We start from the raw sequence: 23,240 nt of genomic DNA on the forward strand, positions 1-23,240 counted from the left end.
AATGAGTAATGTGATCTGTTCAAGCTTACTGTAGCAATGACAAATAAAGTCCATTCCATTCCATTCCAAATGCAAACCGTTTAGTGCTCTAGTCTAGAGCATCCCTGCTTTCACCAATGACAGCAGCAGCCTGTTCTTACCACATGAACGTGTCCAGTAGAATGAAAGATGATGAGAGGTAGAGAGACATGGAACATACATAGCTGGAGCATCATTTTCCAGACTTCATCCATCTCAATGAGCACAGCAGAATGTTGATGAATATAAGCAACACTCCAGCCTACAGTACCAGTCCAAGTCATGATCGCATCAGTGCATCCTGAATAGTGTGGTGAGGGTGTTGTGATACTTTTTTAAAATCTTGACAACGATATTATCTTTTTGTATTTTTCTTTTCTTTTCTTTTTTTGTACAGTGTCCTTGAGTCTGAGAAAGGCACTTTTAACTAGGCACTATGACATACACACAATCGCAAAAAGTATTAAATGACCTAAGGAATGTCTGTCAATCATCACAGGAATAATTGATCATCAAAAACAGAGAGGCATTTGTTTTCGCCAAGTCAGTATTACACATAACACATACTGTCCATATGAACTATTTTCTGAAAATTGTGGCCTGTCAATCTTACCCTGAGGATATTTTCATACAATTATGGAGCATACCTCGTACCTAACCTCTCATCAAACTAAATTATTCAAATCTAAATACCGTACCTGTGTTGCTGATATGAGTCATGACACAATAGTTATCTATTTTCCATCTATAAACTAATTATATAAGAATTATTATATTTATTATAATTCATTATAAAAGAATAATAGTTTGAGGATATGTCATGATCCTTTGGTAGTGGCATACAAAAGCATTTACCAACTCAGATAAGCTTTCTAAGGTTATGTCAGGTGTGTGCTCATGCTGATTGTGTGTGGTCCTACAGATTGTGTGGTAAAATAATCCTTATCATGAATGGCCAATGGAATGTGGCTGATGTGTAGTTCTGTGTTCTGCACCTAAAGGTGTGTTTAAGAAAGGTGTGTTACGGAGGGCGTGTGTGCCTCTCTATGGGGGCAGATCAAGACAGACAGGTTTGAGGCGTAGCCTCTTAGTTGGCACAACTACAAAATGGCACTGTTGGCACAACTACAGAAAGGTCAAGGGTGGTTCATCTTTGTCATACATACTGTACTGTATATAGGCCTATATAGAGATATTATTAATGTATATGCACACATTATACATTATAATGTATAATGTATTAATTGGGTACATGATTTTATACAAACACACAGCTGCTGAAAATATGAATAGGTATTTGATAAACGCTAGCTGTGTAACATCACTTTCAGCACTAGCCATTGCTGCCTTCTGTCCCTGCCTACAGAGCTCTATTAGGAATCTGCCTACCATGATGCAGTTATACCGGTATCATGATAGTCAACAGTGCCACCCTGTGGATGATAGATTAACTACAAGCTGCAGACAGCAAACACAAATAGAATTGTACTGAGGTAATTCAGAAATTTCTCATTTTGTTTCTTCCAGATTTAACTCAATTGAAGATACTAAAATGTCTTCATACACCAACCGGAGCCCCTCTTCTCAAGGTAGTAAGTATTATATGCGATATCAGTTAGTAGTAATACAGCAGTCAAATATCTTACCTTATTTTCCTATACAACCACATTCTCCCTCCCCTCTCAATTGTTTCCATTTATTCATTCATCTTTCAACCCTTAAGGATGGTCAATGAGGAGAGTATAAGTCTCATTGTTTGATTAATGACTCAAGTTAAACATTGAGTGCTCAGAGTAACTCCTCACTCCTGGGTGAGATTTGTCAATGTTATAACTTCACAAAGGGCTCATTACTGTACGACTCCTTGTATTGAGTTACTGTGTCAACAGATCAGGTTAAACACAGTACAAGACAAGACACACAAGACACACAAGATTCCCTCAATTGTCTAGATTATTATTCTGTTAAATAAGCACCTGTGTGCGTTCAACAATTAGCATTACTCTGTCCAGCACTACAGCTAAACACATCAGAGTGTGTGTAATCCCTGTCTTTGCTACATAAATTATTAGAGAATAGGCTCTCTCTCTCGTCTTGTTATGTCCTCTAAAGGGTAAACAGATGGAATACTGAGGTCAAACTAATGATGGCATTGGCTGTATTTAGAGCTCTTCACTATTCTCAAAGCACCAGCATCATGTTCTCATAACGTGTGTTCTTCTGTGGTTGTAGTAAAGAGCAAGAGTCTCCTGAAAGACAACAGCTGGATCAAGAGGGATGACGATGAGGACGAAGCAGTCGAGTGAGTCTCTGTACCAAAGTGCACGTGTGCACCTGCGAGCATATGCAAACACACACACATACACACACACACACACACACACACGCACGCATGCACGCACGCACGCACGCACACACACACACACACACACACACACTCACACACACACACACACACACACACACACACACACACACACACACAGGGGTAGTGGTTGCCTTGCCTAGTGAATAGTGAGTTGGACTGGTGACCAGAAGGTCATGAGTTCAAATCCCATCTGGGAACACCACCACTAGTGTGCCCTTGAGGGAGACTGTCCCTGTAATCTCTAATTGTAAGTCGCTTTGGATAAAAGCGTCTGCTAAATGATTAAAATGTAAACATTCACAAGCACATGTGCACACAAGCTGTGTGGGTGTAATGAGCATGACTGTAGGGTGTGACAGAACCCTTGTGTGACTGGTATGCTAGTGCCAACATAAACATGACTGTTTGTGTCAGGCCTAGACATTACTGACATGCTCAAATATCTCTGGACAGTTTTAACAATGTTGCCTTGTTTTTTTCTCCTCTAGCCGGGATCCCAACCCTGGCAGATCTGTTCTTAGCCGCTACAGGTCCAATGAGACCCTTGACAAGTAAAGAGCCATTCAATTACCAACCTCTCTGGAGTTCATCTCATCATTATGTTTGATACATTGATTCTATTCTGGATTTCAAAATGCACACCTACAGATAAATTATCTCTGACATAATTGAAGGATAACAATTTATGTTCAGCATCTATTTGTCCATTTAATGGTAGCACAATGTGGTAGAGGTTGGTCCTTCAACAAACTTTCTGACCTATAGGAAAGAGCCAGCAAAAAGCACCAAAACAGCATCCAGTCCATCATCGTCCTCTGTGAATGCTCTTTCCAAGAGGTACCAGTTACACAAGCTACACACTAGTACTATCCTATTTTGAATCAGAGCCATATACAGTATACTGAGTTCAGCAACTTCCATGTCGGCATCAAAACCGATGATGACGATTTGTGACAGCAGCATGATAGACATGTGTACCACTCTCATTCAGAGAGTTTAAACAGTGCTTTTTTCACACACACACACACACACACACACACACACACACACAAATAATAATTCTGTCTGATTGTAGATTCAGTGCGAGTCAGGATGAGCTGAACAAGGCCAGGTCAGTATTCTAACACTTCTGCCTTTACTTGTCACAGAAATACCATAGTATCTAAGATCCTTCACATGGATTTTCACATGTATAAGTACAGTAAGTCATACTGCATATCAATGTCAATGAGGCCTACAATTAATTCTCTTTTCCTGACATCTGTAGCACTCTCCCAAGTTATGGTCGGACTTCTACATCCTATACAAAACGGTAGATATGGAAAATGCATGTTATTATAAGCTATCTAGCTATCTAGCTGTTTTGAAAGAACATAATCTAAATGCTGTCTTTGTAATGTTGCAGAACGTCCTCAACACTGAAGGCAGACAGCCCAAAGACGTAAGTGAAACTTAATCATGTTACTGTAAATTCCTGTTGTATTGTTTCTTGTGCTGTTCCTGTTCCATGTTTCTGATGGTGTTTTTCCATGAGGAGAATCATGCAAATCATGTTGAATACATTTTCGGATGAGAATTTTACTTGAACTCTATTTTCAAATCAGATGAATTTCACAATTCAAAAAATGCCGGTCGAGAGAGGACGCTGGCGTTGCTTGTTCGCCCGAAATCTAGGTGTAATTGCAGTATACAGAGTAGATTGTCCTACAAAGACACCTAGATTTAGATTTAGTAATCAAAAAAGTATAATATGATATGATGTATAGATATGATGGATATGATATGATAGATATGATGTATATGATAGATATGATAGATATGATATGATCACTTTTCAAAAAATTGATTGAGAGAGGACGCTGGCGTTGCTTGTTCGCCACTTCTCCGCCCAAAATCTAGGTGTAATTGCAGTATACAGAGTAGATTTTCCTACAATGAAATTTAGATTTAGATTTAGTAATCTAAAAATTAATTAGACCCCTATACTTTATTTTATCTATTTTCTGTTTCTTTTTATTTTACTACTCAATCTTTTCAGTTTGTAAAGCGTCTTTGAGTGTCTAGAAAAGCACTATATAAGTCTAATGTATTATTATTATTATTTCAATCTTTCCCCTCAGCACCACAACCACCACTACCACCACCAAAGATGGCACGACCACTGAGACTACCACCACTTCTCAGAGCGTGAGCAGGTACAGTCCTCACATTATGTATACTCTACTTTAAAGTTGACAGTGTACTCTTAGGAGGGAGCTTGCGTGTGAACTATTTCAACTGGATGAGTTGAGTGCATTTTCACTCTGCATATCACGCTTAAACACATACAATACATACTGTACTGTATACTTGAGAGTTGTTGTTTTTCCCTCTGCTTATAGTTCCCCAGTGGTGAAATCACCCCCTAAGACTGAAAGTTTTACCCAGCGGGTCTTCTCTGACGTCAAGACTTCTGCCAAAGGGTAAAACTACACCAGACGCACATAAGACACATTCAAGAATGATCTATACTATAGCCTAAAAATAACCATGACAGCACACACACAAGAGGCTTTTCAGTGGCCTGTAAGGCTTGTAGGCTTTTCTTACCTCAACCAAACATGCCTATGGGGGCTCAGCCGGTACAGCCGGCGTCTAATGATCACAAGTTCGGCAGCTCGCAGCGGTTCGAATCCCGGCTGGCCACGTGTCGAAGTGTCCTTGAGCGAGGCACTGAACCCCTAATTGCTCCAGGGTCGCCTTCAATGACTCTGACCCCTTGCCTAGAGCATAAATATATTTTGTTGTACTCTGTGCAATGACCAAGCTTGAATCGCTTTCCTTTCCTATTGATCATACCCTCACATTGATTGATTGATTGAAAACTTTATTAGAAGATTTGCAGAAGTAGGTACATGAAAGTACATATTACATACAAGGTCAACTAACAGGATAAAAACCCAAGAAAGCCACTGGCTTATTTCAATTGGGGTCCTTGATCCCTCCTGCTGTGACCCTAGTATTATTCCCCACATCTCCCAGCATGCTACATAGCCAGCTGTGAAGAGGGAACAACCTCCCCTCCACACACACACACACACACACACACACACACACACACACACACACACACACACACACACACACACACACACACACACACACACACACACACACACACTCATGTCACTTGGTCTGTATCTCTCAATAGGACAGCCTCTTCACCCCCTCCCAAGACTACCAAAGTGAGTGAGCCAACAGAAGTCAAAGTGACCAGCAACAAAGTGTAAGATGAGGCTTGGTAAAGCTCAACATACAGTATAATCCATGTACAGTAACAGCTATGTAAAAACAAGTGCTAATATTTTAATTTCTGTTTTCTGGGCAGTACCGAGGATCTGCTATTCTCTGACATCAAGACTTCCGGCAAAGGGTAAAACTACATCATCTGAGAATAAGACACATTCAAGAATAATCTATAGTCTAAAAATAACCATGACAGCACACACACACCAGAGGCTTTTCAGTGGCCTGTAAGCCTTGTAGGCTTGTTTACCTCACCCAGACGTGCCTATTGATCATACCCTCACATCCCTCCTGCTGTGACGCTAGTATTATTCCCCAAATCTCCCAGCATGCTACATAGCCAGCTGTGAAGAGGGAACAACCCCCCCTCCACACACGCACGCACGCGCACACACACACACACACACACACACACACACACACACTCACACACACACACACACACACACACACACTCACACACACACACACACACACACACACACACACACACACACACACACACACACACACACACTCATGTCACTTGGTCTGTATCACTTGTCTTCATCAGACATTCTTTGAAAGGTATTTTTTAAACATATTATATATCTCTCAATAGGACAGCCTCTTCACCCCCTCCCAAGACTACCAAAGCGAGTGAGCCAACAGAAGTCAAAGTGACCAGCAACAAAGTGTAAGATGAGGCTTGTATAATCCATGTACAGTAACAGCTATGTAAAAACAAGTGCTTATATTTTAATTTCTGTTTTCCGGGCAGTACTGAGGATCTGCTATTTGATACTCTCATCCCCACATCCATGAAAACAGAGTTAATGTCCCCAGACAGGTAAGCTCATAATATACTATCAATATTCTGTGTATATATATATATATATATATATATATATATATATATATATATGTGATTCTATACAAATAAAATGCTGCTTAGTGTATATTTGTCAATAGGTCGATCAATAACTTTGTTGTGTTCTTACTTTAAGCATGAAAAGTGTTTCCAAAGCTGAGACTGTGACAGTTAAAAGCATTAAGGACAGCCCTTATGGGTGAGTGTTATCTCATGCTATAAGCACTAAAAACACAACATTCTGCTTTCAACCAGACATTTATATTCGTTATTTATTTTCAGAGATGGCAGCAAAACAACCACTACCACAAAGACCACTACCACAAGGACCTCTTCCACGTAAGCATATTGTACACTTACCTAAGGCTTTCAATTGCTGATTTGTTTTCATGTTCCCTTTTTTATCAAATGTGATTGGAGCAATAACAACAAAAAGCATGCAGTGATTAACATCTCTGCCATCTTGACAGGGCTGAGGATGATCTGTTTGATACTCTTCTGCCCAAAGGAATCAGAGGATCTATATCCTCTACTCCTGACAGGTAAGGGCATTCATAAACTTGAACTTGAATACTGAAAAATGTATTTCCCTCACTGCAATGTAAGTTCCTTTGGATAAAATCCAAAATCCATCTGAATGGCATACAATAATACTATGATATAATAGTATATCATAATTATTTAATATAATAGTATATAATAATACTGTACCATGTAGTATATATAATAGTACTCTACCATGTAGTATATAATAGTACTCTACCATGTAGTATATAATAGTACTCTACCATGTAGTATATAATAGTACTCTACCATGTAGTATATAATAGTACTCTACCATGTAGCACCAGAAAGCACAGGGCAATCTGCAGTAACACATACTGTAGAATCTGACTTCACCAAGATATCTGCATATAGAAATCACATCATATGGTGACACTCAGAACATTGATCATCTCACTTTAATAACATTGTTAACATGGTTTACACAGCACCAGAAGCCCCAAGAGAGAAATTGTCACTGTGGACAGCACCAAAGGGTGAGTTTTGTTACAATTACTGAGAAAAACTATTGTAGCAACGATTTATTGTATTTGTGTGAGAAGTGCCTTGAAATCTTTTATAAAGACAGTTATGATCAAAGTAACATAAACAAGATGTTACATGAAAACAACTTATGAAAACAACTTACATTGACCTTGCTATTTCTCTGCCTGTAGAGACAGCAAAGCTGTAACCTCTCCGACCTCTAACATTAAAATCACCAGGTAAACACGTTGACCACCACACTGCATGTATTTACTATATGTGTGAGACAACTCGGTTAATGTGTTAATAACCAAACACAGTGTGTCATTCATGGATTATTAAACTACAGTGTCTTTCATTTACCATACAATGACAATCAGTAAATCAGTAAAACGATCAGTAAATCATCTTAGGTCAAAAAGAAATACTCCCGTACACGATTTACCTCTGCTTATTGATCATGTCAGTAGATCATCATTATCGTCCAACACATGGAATCTTATCGAATGCTAGTTTGTTTCTGTTCTTATACAGCTAACATCTCCTCTATATTCATCATCTTCTCCCTCTCCATTTCCAAACAACTACAGTTCCTACAGCAGCAGTGATGACATCCCCTCCACCCGCACCACGTCCTACTCCATCAGCTCCAAGCCCAGGTAATGACAGGTGAAAACCTGCATTTCTCTCACTAATATTATTCTGGTAAAGGAACGTTTAAAAACCATTCAAAAACCAGGTCAAAAACCATTCAATTGTGGTGACATTTGTTGGTCTTAAGATCAACAATGGGAGCATTAAAGACGATCACAAGGTTTGTGTAAATTAACTACAACCCCAACCTTTTACTATACACAGTGAGGACTACACCTCAACCAGCACCCGCAGAAGCTACTCCAGCAAGCCAGACATCAGGTACAGCAACCGTACTGTACATCATTATAAAGGTTAATAGTGGAAACATAAAACCCAATGAATTAATCTCTAGATATATACGGTAACAAAAGTGATTACTGATGAGAAAGGTAGGAGGACAGCAGGTACGGTATCACATCCAACTGGCTCATTTTGGCAGTGACTCTAACTGCCTGGCTCCTAATTTGGCAGTCACTCATGGTTGAATTTATCAGAGGCCAATCGCCTTCTCTATCAACATTAGTGAACCAAGGTCTCATTTCTGTAGAGTAGTTTATCATCTCAGTTTTACTCTCATTTTAGCAGGCCTGAGGACCATCTGGCTGACTCCCTTCTGTCAAAGTCTGTGAAGTCTGTGCATTCATCTCCTCCTGACAGGTGAGACTGTATAACATTGTGTTGATTCTTTTTTTATCAGTGATTCTGTTTAATAAGACAACACTGTTGTATAAATGGAGTCATTCATGTAGAACTGTTTCTCTACTTAACTTCTCAAATACATCACGTCCTCCCTTTTTTTTAGCAGTAGGCCTGTGCATGAGAGAGACATGTGTTCCTACTGTCGTAAACCCATGAGCTCTGACCCCAAGATGGTCCTGGAGGACATGCGCATCAACTGCCACGCCTCCTGCTTTAAGGTAAACCCATGGTAGACCTGCATTTTAAGACTGCATAATGTTAACAGGTTCCATTTGCAGCAATAGCCATCCAGGAATTGATTATATCAGACCGACATTTGACTGTGTGTCTCTGAGAAAGAGGTGTCTGAACAAACAATCATTAGGACAGCACTCTGATATCATTTCTAAAACTCATGTCATCCATTTCTTTATGAAAATAGAGCTGTGTTTGTGGTTTTCCAGTGTCAGGTGTATAATAGAAGTGTGTTTGTGATTTTCCAGTGTCAGGTGTGTCATAGCAACTTGGGTCATCTGAAGGCTGGGGACAGCCTGTGGATTTACCGGCGTGAAGTGCACTGTGAGAGCTGCTTTGGTGTCACCAGAGGTAAACACACTAGGACTACTAACAACCTCTATGCTGAAATGAGTTATGCTGTATTGTATACAGACTATTATAAGTACACTGAGAAAGGTAATCAGTCACACAATAACATAATTTAGTTTTATGTACAGTATGTGTTACCTTCAAGTTCAAGCTATGACTAATTATGATTAGGTGTCTCACTGTGAAGTTAAAGCAATAATACATTGTTTGTCTTCACAGAAAAATGGCGTCGCTGAACATTTCCTGTTCAAAACAATATGAAGAAAATTGAGTCTCTGCTGTATGGATAATATTGTAGTGACATGGGTCCTGTTTATATACCCTAAACAAGATGCTGAAATGTTTCGAGGTTGAAAAAGAGTTCTGTGTTGTTATCTTTCCTGTTTTTAGATGGGTGTGGGTGTTCATTATTTACATATAAAAAACGTACTGTGATAATTCATGTTTTCTTTCAAAAGATAGACGTTAACTTTTTTGTAAGATTCTTCAAACTTCAACTTTTGATATAGATACTATACCTGTTATCCTACTGAACATCAGAGCCTTTCTATGCTACTGCAATTTGTATATGGCCATTATGCAGAATCCTGTAATGCATCCAGTTCATTCAACAAGTGGAGGAAACATACAGTAATAACACTAGCACTTGCTAGGGCACTTGTATTTGCCCTACTGGACAACTTGTGTGAGTGGCACTTAACAGCAAAATAAAGTGTTACATTGGAAAGGAAAGTGTTTTTCCTTTGTATGCTCTTTCACTTTATGTATTAGGGTAATCATTGGTCTTTGAATTATGGGTATAACACTTTTTTTTTTTACCTAAAATGTGATATATGTGAGATTACTGCCATATTTATTGTATCTAACTTCTGTAGGCTACCACTATTCTTCTTGAAAACCTTTACTCACCTATTCCTCCTGCCATTGGCATGTAGCCTGTTCAAAAAAAAAGTATCCTGTGCATTGTTGATAATGTAATGTTTAGGGCCGGGGACTGGTTGTGTGTGCAATAAAAAGATACATCATTCAATTGCTAATCAATCTTTCTCTCTTGTGCAACAATTATTAACCATATTTATGCTTGTGCAAATACGTAGCCTTCTATGCACACTGTTTGCTGTGGTGTGTGTAGTACTCTTTGCTTTGTACTGACCGAAAGGAGGAGGAGGAGGAGGAGGAGGAGGAGGAGGAGGAGGAGGAGGAGGAGGAGGAGGAGGGGGAGGAGGAGGAGGAGGAGTGGGAGGAGGAGGAGGAGGAGGAGGGGGAGGAGGAGGAGGAGGAGGAGGAGGAGGAGGAGGGGGAGGAGGAGGAGGAGGAGGAGGAGGAGGAGGGGGAGGAGGAGGAGGAGGGGGAGGAGGAGGAGGAGGGGGGAGGAGGAGGAGGGGGAGGAGGAGGAGGAGGGGGGAGGAGGAGGAGGAGGAGGAGGAGGGGGAGGAGGAGGAGGAGGGGGGTGGAGGAGGAGGAGGAGGAGGAGGAGGAGGAGGGGGAGGAGGAGGAGGGGGAGGAGGAGGAGGAGGAGGAGGAGGAGGGGGAGGAGGGGGGGGTGGAGGAGGAGGAGGAGGAGGAGGAGGAAGAGGAGGAGGGGGAGGAGGGGGGGTGGAGGAGGAGGAGGAGGAGGGGGAGGAGGAGGAGGTGGAGGAGGAGGAGGAGGAGGAGGAGGAGGAGGAGGAGACAAGGGGCCGCTGCTGCCTGCTGGTCTCGTCCTCATCCCTCGGGTGTCTGTCTGCGCAGCGCACAGCATCTCTACGAAGTGGGCCGACCCAGCGCGTCGGTCTGAAATCTGTGAGTAGGCTACGGAGGTTCACATGATCTGAATAGGACTCACCGCCGATCGTTTACTGGATTGGATTTATGCGCCCCTCTAATTACGTATTTTAACCAATGGAAGCAGAAGTGTTGAACCCCCAGATGATGGCGGACGTGAACGGCAACAATAAGATTGCAAACGCGGAGCTGGAAGTGATAAAGCTACAGGAATTGGTCCGCAAATTGGAGAAACAGAACGAACAGTTACGGACAAGAGCTGTAAATAATTGCAATAATGGCCCACATCTATTTCAAACCTCGTCGTCCTCCTGTCTGCATGGGAGTACAGCTTGTTCCGCATCTAGTCCAAACGTCTCTGGGAATTACAGCGCTCCTGGTTCAGCACTGTCGCATCCATGTGCGCTGCTGGGACTGTACCCGTCTGAAGAACCGTTCGCCTATTTCCAGCCCAACTCTATGCCTGATGAGGCTGTGGTCGAGGATATCGGCCCCATTAAACCCACGGTTCTGGACGAGGTCGATATTCTAGACCTGGATACCGGATTCCCCACAGGAGAGTCTGATCGCTGGTATTGGTGCTGTTCCGTTTTTTAATGACCCAATTCGCGAGCTCAGAATGATAAGGTTCTATCTCCGTTTAGGGTAGTTCAGAGATATTGAGCGTCAACGTTTTTACATTCCATTATGTTTTGTGAGATGGAACCTTTGTATTTGATGAATTACTAAGTCAAAAATGTCCACATTTTAAAAAATAACACCACACAGGCATTAATAAACACCTATGGATCAGCTTATGTAAACAACTCAATTTTGACAAAAATGGAGATAGAACCTTATAATTCTAACGTCACGAATTGCCACCTATCGTGTGCATGTTTATATTTACATTTTACAATACGCTGCCTGCTGGTAACTCAATGTCAATATCAATAGCAACCTTGTAACCTAACGGTCTGTACTGTAGGCCTTTTATACATTTCCATCCTTGTCATATTGAGTTGCCATCATGACAACAAAGGTGCTATTTGTCTGCTGACCTCTAAAATGTAAGAACCTAAGTACTCAGTACATCGACATTGGATTTATCTCGTAATTATAGTTGACCAGTGGATGACTGTAGTGCTTGTTGTACCCGTTGCATACTCTTGTCTTGTGGGTTTGTTGTGGTTAGGCTACAGTAGGCCTACACACGTATTTTGCAAGGAACTATAGCAGGTACAGAGCTTTGAGCATCCTGGAAAGCATTGTATGAATCCACTGCATTTGAATGTATTTATTTTTAACATAAATGTACAAAATTTGGTGATTTGCATAATGACTGTATTCTGCTACCCATACCCTGGTAGCCAGCCAGCCCAGGCTGTGTACAGTTATGTTCTTGTAGCTCCAGGCTGATCTACATTGAGGCATAGCTTTGTATCTGCTGACTGAAGTAGTTAACAGTGACATGCTGACGGGTGAACTAATTTCTAGCTTTAGCTGCGTCCGCTGATGTGGAAGATTTAGCACACTTTCATTCGACTCAATGCAGCGTGCATGGTGTCCAACATTCATCCTGGGTGTATTGATGATCATTCTTCAGCCCGTTTTACAGATCTCTCAAGTTCAAGAAGTTCTGTCGTCATCATCGTGACCTAGTTTTTTGTATGTTTAGTGTGTAAGAGCTGTTGTCTTTCTGTATGGTCTCTCTCTCACTTTGCCATACATTAGGACCATTAGAAGTTGCCAAGAATCATGAGTAGACTTTCATATTTCAAGTGTACTGTCACCAACTGCTTTGCTTGCTAGTTGTGTATCAGAATCAGACAGTCCAGTTTGACTTACTGTTACTGTTTTAATGTGTAGTGTGTGTGTGTATATGTTTTTGTATTAGCAGCTGTCTGTTAGCAGCAGAGAAGTGGCACCATTCCATTATTTGTATCTCTCAGTGGTCAGTCCTTGGAGTGGTTTGACTGTTAACTGGCGTCTTTAGTCTGACACAGGCTATAAAGTGGGACACTAATTTCCTGTGGAGATGTGCTCGTTTGTCTTTTCTAAGCGTTTACCAGACACTTCTAGGAGTTATTTGTGTCTGGCTGTGTCCCAGAGGTACAGAGTAGGTAACGCTACACATTGTATTCATGGCACCCACGTCTCTCACGCCCCCCACGGCTGAAGGTTTTCGAAATTAGGGTACATACAGGACAAACCTTGTTTTTCTTTATCTCACTGGTTTGTTGCAGGGATGTTCATCACTAAAGTGCACTTTAACATTGAGACACATCTACAATCATTCTAGGTATTTTCATGCAAATACGTAGCAAGAACACACAGGCTTACATGGGCTTACAGTACATGCCAGTTATTTGCAATGTGTGACACAGTAATGCTTTCAACAAATATTTTGCCTGTGTTGGGTTTCAAATTCCAGTATATGGCACTTAGCTGAGTTGCTGTCTTGTGTTCCAGGTTGTATGTGTCTCCTAAAGCCAGGCTTTGGGGGGAGTTTGTCCTCAGTCCTCTACAGTGGTGCAGGCAGGTGCTGGATCACCCAGGGCCTGAGGTGGAGGTGGCCAAGAGGAGCCTGTGCCACCGGATAGAGCAAGGTACCTGTCTGCCTGGCTGCCTTGACTGGTCTCTACGGCCACACACCCGTCTCACTCACCTGCATGTGCCCTGATGCTCCAAACACAACCATCAGATACTTCCCAGATGATTTCCAAGACATTTACTGAAACCTGAAGCAGCCTTTTAGAACTCACTACATCCACGTCCAAAAGCAACTAAAACATCATTTGTAGTATATGCGATTCCAAATATACTCTTACTTTCTCAAACTCTTTGCAAAAGAGTCAGTCTTTCAGGGTTGAATTTACATTTTTACTAGACAACCCCTTAACATAAGCTTATTTCAGTTTTTACAGCTGATCTTGATTTTACTAGGTTAGAATTAAGCGCAATTACAGAGCATTTTTTCTCTCTGGGGAAAAGGCACATAATTACATAGAGTACCAGAGAAAACCATGCTGGGCGGGCTATGATGGCATCATACTGTGTTAAGTGGAACACAGCGTAGAGAGGATGACAAAGAATGCCATTCCACTTCTCTCCTCAAACTGTACCATAAAAGTGTCAGCGAGGACTCACATCTCCAAACAAAGGATAATGGAATGCACAGCTCCAGACAGCATTGAGAATAACACATTCAGTCCCACCACTTGAGCTTGATGCACATCTAAAAGGCATTGCTGGCGAAGACATGTGACCTTAATGCATGAATCATGCAGACAAAGACAACTCTTCTTCTCTCTGTGAAATGTGATAAAATGGAGCCCCCCCCACCCCCCCACTAGTGTGTATACTGTATATAATATTGATATTCAGAGGAGATCAATTATTCCTGTATCAGTTATTCTGTATGGGCCTGTCCAGTCCACTCTGCAGTTGAATAATGAATGAAGTGTGTCTCCGAAGGGACAGTGTGTGTGTGTGTGTGTGTGTGTGTGTGTGTGTGTGTGTGTGTGTGTGTGTGTGTGTGTGTGAGGATCCTGGGTCCGCTCCCTTTCAAAGGCTGGATTCAGTAAAGGTTGGCTTTCCTCCTCTGGGTCATGAATACAGCCTTGTTACTGGGCCTGAGTGAACTGTTGTTTTTGTGGCTAGCTGTGAATGCTAGATTCATCCAGCAGTGGTAAGACTAATTGTGTTCAGGGTGCCAAAAGCACTGCTCTCTCTGTCGTGTGCCTCACTGCCTACCAATCACTAGTACACTCTGTTTTTCAGTGTTTTTTGCAGCCCTTCACATATTATCATTCCATTCTTGACCATTAGAGTACCATATGTCCAAAAAGCCACCAGGGCAGTTGAGGGAACAAATTCTGGTTTTGGGAGGGGGTTGAACAAGCCCAATCCCTGCTTATCCCCGCAAAAAGCTCTAACTTAAGATGCTGTAGCAGCTAGACTAATTCCAACGTATCAACCCCCCATGTCCAGGCACAGATTTGACCCAATCTTTTTTTAAATCTAAAATGTTTATTTATCTGTGAGTCAACCATTGCAGCTTTACATTTGCCCGTAAGGCGATAACACCAATCAATCTCTGTGTGTGTGTGTGTGTGTGTGTGTGTGTCTGTGTGTGTGTGTGTGTGTGTGTGTGTGTGTGTGTGTGTGTGTGTGTGTGTGTGCGCGTGCGTGCGTGCGTGCGTGCGTGCGAGCATACGTGCATGTGTGTGTGTGCGTGTGTGTGTGTGTGTGTGTGTGTATGTGAGGGAGAGGATTTGTCATCCATATAATCCATCTAACCCCGCTCTCCCTGCGCTCCTCTCCCTAGCCAAGTGGAGGAGGAGCGTCTCCTCCGTCCGTCCCTACAGTTCCATAGAGGGAGTCTCTCCCCTCAGCTGCCCCATCCTGCCTTACACCAAACCTGCTGTACTAACCGAGCCCGCAGGTAACACAACCACCTCCACCAAAAACAAGCCTGAGCCTCCCACAGCTACTATGTGATTTATCGATTGATATATTGACCCACTCACCCACTCATCTGCTCTCTTACTCACTCACTCACTCACCCACTCTCTCTCTCTTTCTCTCTCTCTCAATCTGTGGGTGTAGATGACCTTGAGGGAGTTATCACATGCTTCTATATCAGGTTTCGTAATATATGATTCGATAATCTTTTTCTCAGCATTATTTTTGCGCACACAAGTAATGTGAGACGACTAATGTTGGGATGTGATCGCTAGGCGAGGGAAAATGCTGCTTATCCCTGCATTTGTGTTCCCTTTGGAAAGTGCCAGGCTTGCATTTCAGGCCAGATAATGCATCACACAGCAGAGTGGAAAAAAGGATGTTTTATGCACCAGATTTATGGAATTGCATTCGCAGCGCGTAGATCTTAGATGATATCTTACACCCCTTACACGTCTTGTGGCTTATCGATAACTTCATTCCGAACAGACGTAACTTATGATTTACAAGATCGGATTACAGAACAGCAACGGGCGTCAACGGAGCTAGAACATCTGAAGATGATGAGGAGATTATGATTTCGTCACCTCGGGTGAATGGAAAAGCTCACACCGCCCTTTCCTCACAGAATTGAATATACAAAACGTTGCGTCTCAAGTGCCTCACCTGTTTCAGTGGTGTCGATTTGGGGTTTCATGCTTATCATAGATGGAGGCTTTATCTGCGTATTATAACAACCTTGGTGTTATGACACCATCGCTGTCTAAGACACCATTCGCTCTAATACCTACGACACCATTTGCTCAAATGCCTAATTCCCCAAATTCCTCCTTTCCGATCAAGTGCTTCAGGGGGTTAGTGGTTCTAGTAGAAGAAAGCAGAGTGGTCTGGGGTGGTCCAGTGGTCTAGCACCACAGTCTACCGTGCACACATATGCCCATGTCGGCATGGGTTCGAATCCTGCTAACATGCCCTCTTCTCCTTATTTTCATGTCTATCTTCACTATTTCTATCAAATAAAATGAAAAATATAAGTGGGACTGCCCCACTCAGAAGAAAATAACCTTTAAAAAAAGAAGTGAGCAGAACGCTCCCTGTCTCTATTGTTGAGACCCGTTTCCCCTCTGTGTTTGCCCAGCTCCATACTCTCCATCCAGCCCTGCCCCACAGGCTCTCCCTGGGAGGGGCAGTAGCAGCCTAACCGACAGAGCCCCCACCTTCCTCTATCACTCCACCCTCCACAGTAAGACTGACCCCATCTGGCAGAGTCATCCATTCAAACTCCAGTGTTAGAATAACACTTACCCAGATCATTGATAATTGATAATGATGATCAATGTCTGTGAACATTCCTTTTTGAATAGTAACTTTTGATTGACACATTCAGATCCATACCTATCTATACATTCACCAGTACACACATTCATGAAATCGTATCATCATTCTAACACATTATCTGTTTATTCTCCTGTTTATTATTATTATTATTATTATTATTATTATTATTATTATTTACATTTGATAGGGTAAAAGAAAAAACACTCACTCAACAATATACTGTATAACACTTTGTTGTTAACTGTAACAGGAACAGTGATGTGAGAGGAATAGCTGTGATGTCATACTGTAGTAGACTGTGCATAACATCACATGACCATGGGCCTCTCCCCTGTGGTCAAGGTGTCAGTCGCAGGCATGTGGCGGTCAGCCCCCAGTCTTCCATGGACAGTGAGCTCAGCGCCTCTGAGCTGGAGGATGACTCCATCTCCATGGGCTATAAACTACAGGACATGACCGACGTCCAGGTCATGGCTCGACTGCAGGAGGAGAGTGAGTCCTTTGTTCCTTTTGTTTGAAATAAGATGAACTATTATCCTTGTTAGGAGCTCAAAGACACCGCATTGCGCATCCAGGAGTTTACAATATACAAAGTATACACAAAAAACACTTTTTTTTAAAGTCAATTAAATCTGTTTTGCTACATGAGCTACAACGGGCCTTGACACCTTTTAGAAGTGGAAATATCAGCCAACATCCTCATGAATGAATCATCAAAGAAAGACAACTCTGCTATTCCCTACATTCAATAGCAGGAAGTTGATGACGCAGTATACTATTGTAGTGCAAAAGGTCAAGTTAAATTAAAAAATGTATGGGATTATATGTTGAAAGCATTCAAGGCTATTTTATCTGGCTATTATAAAGCAATGAGTGTGTGTGTGTGTGTGTGTGTGTGTGTGTGTGTGTGTGTGTGTGTGTGTGTGTGTGTGTGTGTGTGTGTGTGTGTGTGTGTGCGCGTGTGCATGTGCACCCATGTGTGTGCCCGTGTGTGTGCGTGTGTGGAGGCATGTGTGTGTTTTGTTCCTAAACGTCCTGTGTGTTCCTCTCCGCAGGTCTGCGTCAGGAGTACGCCACTACCTCAGCCACCATCAGCCGCCGCAGCTCCAGCTTCTCCCTCCACTCCCTCCGGAGAAGTGAGATGGACCTGGAGGAGGAGGAGGAGGACGAGGACGAGGAGGGGTACGACCAGCTCCCTCCTCCCCAGCCTCGGCTACTCCGTACTGGGTCGATGCAGCGCGGCAGCTTGCCTCACTCCCACACCTTCTCCAGTATCAGAGAGTGCAGACGCAGCCCGTCCAGCCCTCAGTACTCCCTTGGTGGTCTCTCCCAGTACCAGCAGTACTCTGGCCCATCCAGCCTGACCACAGACCCACAGGCTGGCTACAGGCACACCACAGGTGGGTATAGAGCTCTAAACGTCTTCCTGGGAGTAGTTATCCCATTAGCGTACTCTACATGGTATTTCTTGTCTGATAGATCTAACATGAAACCCTTTGTTGTGCAAAGTATGTATGAAGGCACTTGGTGAGTCTGGAGCTGAGTGTCAGTTTGATTGATACAACCAGTGATGAACACTTTTAGTCCTTGGGGAAGGGTGTACTATAGTAGTTTTGTACCGTGGAATGGATTTCTTACTGTTTCTTACTAATGTGATGTCGATGTGGTTACATAGACAAGCTGCGAAGAAGCATGCCCAACCTGCTCCGAGCTCCCAGCATGCCTAGCGCTCCCAGTGTTCCAAGCTTGGCGTCCCCTATCAGTCACTCGCACGGCCCCTCTTCCCTGCCGATGATGTCCTCCCTACGAAACAGCCAGAGCTTTGACTCGTCCAATGGGCTCGCACGACTCCTGTCCTCCAGTAAGACCCTCCTCCTTCAACTGAATGAATACAGGAATCTTCAATGTCTGGCCCTTTGTTTTAACCTATGGCATCACTGTCCACAGTTATGAGTATGATTTCACACTGATGTTGATGCGTGGGATTTGGACAAAGGCTATAGCCTCGCCTGATTCATAAGTAGTTCATCTGTGATGTCTACGCTTCAGAGACTCATTGACTCTCCTCTCCTCTCCCCCTCTGGTTCAGTTCCTTCCCCAGGGCAGCTCATCCAGAGGGTCCAGAGTGTGGGGAACTTCCCCACCGCCCCCCGACACCCCATCAAAGCCACAGCCTACGTCAGCCCCACCATACAGCAGTGTCCCCCCTCCACCCTGTCCTCCTCTGTCAGTCTGCACTCCGTCCTGGGCAGCGCCGCCCTGCCCCAGCCCCTCAAACCCAGCGCCCCCCAGCCTGTGGCCCACCGCAGTGCCCTGCCTCGCCCTGCGTCCTTCATAGGGACCGGTGGGATCCCCCGGCCCAGCAAAATTGCCCAGCCTGCACGCAGGTAAGGACAGTCATGAAGAGCAAACTCTACTACAACCATGCACATACTGTATTGTTGGGATTTGTTTTGATTCCCTCTTAAAGATTTCCAGCATCTTGATTCGATAATGAATCTGGTAGCCTCAGGGTGAGGAGCTTCTTGTCCTGATTTGTAACACACACACACACACACGCACGCACGCATGCACACACACACACATGCACACACACATACACGTGCACTCACTCACGGTAATGAACAGGTTATGCTAAGGCGATGTCTGCTAAAATCTGCAATTATGATCAATCTCTCTCTCTCTCATCTAGAGGCATGGTCACACTGTGATGCCTCGACTAGTTGAGCCTCAGGGTCCTCTTTCTCTCTCTCTCTCTCTCTCTCTCTCTCTCTCTCTCTCTCTCTCTCCAACCCCCTAACCCTTCTCTCCTTCTCCTCTCCTGTAGTTTTCTGACCCCACCAAAGAGCATGGCTGCCCTGAGCGCTCTGCGGGACGGCAGCTGGAAGGATGGGTGCTACTGATCCAGGGATGATCCAGGGCTGATCCAGGGCTCGGGCCAGGAAGGAACGTTCTCTAGGCGTTCCACAACACTGGAGGACTGAGGAGAGAGATTCATACAGCAGCATCCGTGGTCCAGCTGGCTGGATCTACAGTGCTGTAGCTGCCGAATTTAAAGACTGTTCAATCAAGATGGCGGAGAATGGGAGACATGATTGGTTCCCATTGGTTTAGGGAAATGTATGGTCTGAGTTGACTGTGTGTATTGCTGAAACAGGTACTCTGATCTGCATTCATGGAAATCCGTCTCCCGTCAAGAGATTAACAAGCTCAACTATGCTTATTATGGTTTGTATGAAATTGTGTTGCCGTCTTTGATTTTATGTTTAACTTTTAAGACTGTGAAACTGTCTAATCAAATATAAAGTATTTGAAACTGGAACTGAAGTTTTTGTAATATTTTGTGCCTGTAATAGAAGCGTTGGAGTTCATTTTAACAATTAATAATTGATTTCTAAACGAATGGCACTTTTACTACTGCTGTTATAAATACATTAGGCCTTTTCACACTGCACTTAGCTTGCTTTGATCTAGTCTGCATTTAAGCAACTGTTCACAACTGTTCACAACTGTTCACAATGGCTTTAGCCCAGCTAGCAGGCCCTGATCTGGAGCAGGGTTAGCACTGACCTTTTTACAGTGTGAACATAGGACAGAGTCTAAAGCCCTATTTGACACATGTCTGCCTGAAAACCAGACCCAAATGAAACTGCTTATTAGAAATATGATAATCAGATGCAAAAGCAGGATGCATTTGATAGGTAACATCTTGAAGTTTGTCTGAATATGCTCATAGTTCAGAATGAAATACTACACATGACAAGTAGATAAAGTAATAAATTATCAAATCAATTGGTAGCAGAATGTGGGCCTGTCTGGTTTAAGAAACACTAGGCTAAGGATAGTCCTAGGCTAAGAATCTACAGTGTGGAAAGCCCTATTGAGACACATATTTTGAATTATTTAGTCAGGAACTGCATTCGTAATATCACAAATGTTGAGATATCTCTTCACTTCTTGATTGGTTTCTTATAATTATTGTTTACTGGACAGTTGGTATTTCTGATGTTCATACTGAAGAACATGTACTATAATGATATTGCACATATAAGAGAGATCTGACTCTTTTTATAGAACACATCGTATTGAAAGGGAATGAGTGCATTTTACAATGTAAATAAAAGCTTTTCAAAATAAAGTATGTTGTCACTCATGTTATTCTAGACTGGCACTTAGCTGAATGGTTTGGTTTTCTGTGAAACAATGTGTCATGCTACCAAAAACGAACTGTAGGTGGCAGTGTTGATGTTGCAAAATGTAAAGCTCCATAGATTAACTAACTAAAATAACAGGGCTGTATGAATCCTTTAAATTGTTCATTTTAGGTCTGATATTTATCTTTTATACTTTGTGTTCTGATTGATAAGTTTAATTACAATGCATGCATTTGCAGAATAAATGCACTCTTGTTGACAGAGTAGGAGGTCCCATACTTTGAAATTAATAAGTTGGAACAGAATAGTGTAGGCTAAAAAGCTTAATATTTAACAGGACAGACTTTTGTTGTTGAATCTCTATGGTGACATTAAGTCACATTATTTGGGCAACTAAGAAGCTCTGTCTCAGAATCAGATGTGAGTACCGTACCTTTTCAGTTATCTTATAGATACATTCACGAGGAATATAACATGACATCATATAACATGATCTGGCAATACAAGTAGATCTCATACACCATTTCTCTGGGCATACAATAATGGTTGAATGATTAAATTGTTGTTGTTGTTGTTGTTTACTTTGTTTAGACAAGTCAACTACCCTGCAGCCACTGTCTCTTGTGTGTAGAACTTGTGATAATGCCAACTAAAGCACAAGAGGTAAGCCAGGAAGCCAGTCAAATTGCAAGGATACAGTTTACATGGAATTAATGTTAAATATACACTGTAATGCTTTAGGTAGTACAGTAGATATTCATAGATGGGTAGTGTAAGGAGCCTGTTGTTTTAAATCTGTATGCAGGTCTAACGCATGGGCTCTATACATTTGTGTTCAAAAGATGTGTTTTTATCTTTGGATGTGTATTTTTCTAGGACGCTGTGATCAACCTCAAGTCGGTCCAGGAGATCTCTGGGCAGCTGGGGTTTGAGTGGACGGTTTTGGCGTACGAGCTGGGCTTCACTAGAGCTGAGGTCCGACAGTTCCACATCACGTCCACAGAGAAGAGAGCCCAGGCCAGGAGCATGCTGGAGTGCTGGTGTGTGTGACTGTTGGTTGTAGGGAGTGGCCTATGTGACTGCATTAGATACAAACAGCATTTGCATGAAGAAATGCCTGGAAGATTAACAACATTTGTGTTGGAAGATTATATAGTATAAATCCAATAAAAAAAAGATTCACAATTCTCAACACACACAGCTTAACTGGTTCGTTATTTTCAAAGCTGTGGGTGTCCGTCACACCCACACAGCATCATATGCCCATTATGGCCCACTGGTTTGGGACTGTGTGTGTGTGTGTGTGTGTGTGTGTGTCTGTGTATCTGTGTATCTGTGTGTGTCTGTGCGTGTCTGTGTGTGTGTGTGTGTGTGTGTCATTGGGGGAGGGGGGGTGGGGGTTGTATAATAAAAGAGGATTACTGACGCTCTTCCCATTCTAATTCCACTTTATTGGATTCAGTCTGTTAACCACACTAGAAATAGTCATAATATGCACAGAGCTATTTCACCCATCACCACTTCTACTCTCTGTCCTCTCCTCCATGCCGGTCCATAGGTACGAGAGGTTGTGGGACAAGCCCAATAAGACCAAGCTGCTGCAGAATGGTCTGGAGCGAGCAGGGCGTCGGGACCTGGCAGAGAGGCTGCGCTGCCTCCACTGGGGCCACCAGAAGCTGAGCCGCAGGGTGGAGCTGCCCTCCGCCTTCCCCTTCCTCATCACCGTCCACAAGACCATCCAGAACCAAGACGGTCTGCGCAGAATCAACGACCTCAGTCGTAGATACACCTGAGAAAGCAATACTATACTACTATTACACACACTGCATGCACAGAGGCACATGCACAGAGGCACACACACACACACACACACACACACACACACACACACACACACACACACACCAGTGGTGGCTGGTGGAAGAACAAATCCGAGGCAGAGGACAGGCTCATTGTAATGCATGGAATGGAATGACCGTTGCTTATTCCAATGAGCCCGCCCTCTGATTCCCTGCTCCACTGACACACACAGTAGTAGCTTGTTTACCATTTACCATTTGGAACATAA

General features: G+C 42.9%; 3 protein-coding genes across 3 annotated transcripts; all 3 read left to right on the top strand.

The window, feature by feature from the left end:
• Positions 1–1,570: 1,570 nt before the first annotated feature.
• scel (sciellin) lies at positions 1,571–9,706 on the top strand (the record flags this gene model as incomplete). Its single annotated transcript, XM_080536857.1, has 9 exons — positions 1,571–1,607; positions 2,251–2,320; positions 4,507–4,581; positions 4,768–4,848; positions 8,141–8,209; positions 8,409–8,465; positions 8,989–9,103; positions 9,368–9,557; positions 9,690–9,706. The coding sequence occupies 9 exons, from the start codon at positions 1,571–1,573 to the stop codon at positions 9,704–9,706; spliced, it is 711 nt and encodes a 236-aa protein (XP_080392983.1).
• Positions 9,707–11,351: 1,645 nt separating this feature from the next.
• slain1a (SLAIN motif family, member 1a) lies at positions 11,352–19,921 on the top strand (the record flags this gene model as incomplete). Its single annotated transcript, XM_080536125.1, has 9 exons — positions 11,352–11,806; positions 13,686–13,822; positions 15,544–15,660; positions 16,819–16,923; positions 17,361–17,510; positions 18,074–18,418; positions 18,694–18,879; positions 19,108–19,405; positions 19,846–19,921. The coding sequence occupies 9 exons, from the start codon at positions 11,352–11,354 to the stop codon at positions 19,919–19,921; spliced, it is 1,869 nt and encodes a 622-aa protein (XP_080392251.1).
• Positions 19,922–21,814: 1,893 nt separating this feature from the next.
• On the top strand, positions 21,815–22,965 carry LOC308162716 (uncharacterized protein; the record flags this gene model as incomplete). Its single annotated transcript, XM_080536858.1, has 3 exons — positions 21,815–21,835; positions 22,049–22,212; positions 22,731–22,965. The coding sequence occupies 3 exons, from the start codon at positions 21,815–21,817 to the stop codon at positions 22,963–22,965; spliced, it is 420 nt and encodes a 139-aa protein (XP_080392984.1).
• Positions 22,966–23,240: the final 275 nt, after the last annotated feature.

The sequence above is a fragment of the Nansenia antarctica genome, assembly GCF_963989245.1.
Source record: "Nansenia antarctica genome assembly, chromosome: 7".
In the NCBI taxonomy this organism is placed as follows: domain Eukaryota; kingdom Metazoa; phylum Chordata; class Actinopteri; order Argentiniformes; family Microstomatidae; genus Nansenia; species Nansenia antarctica.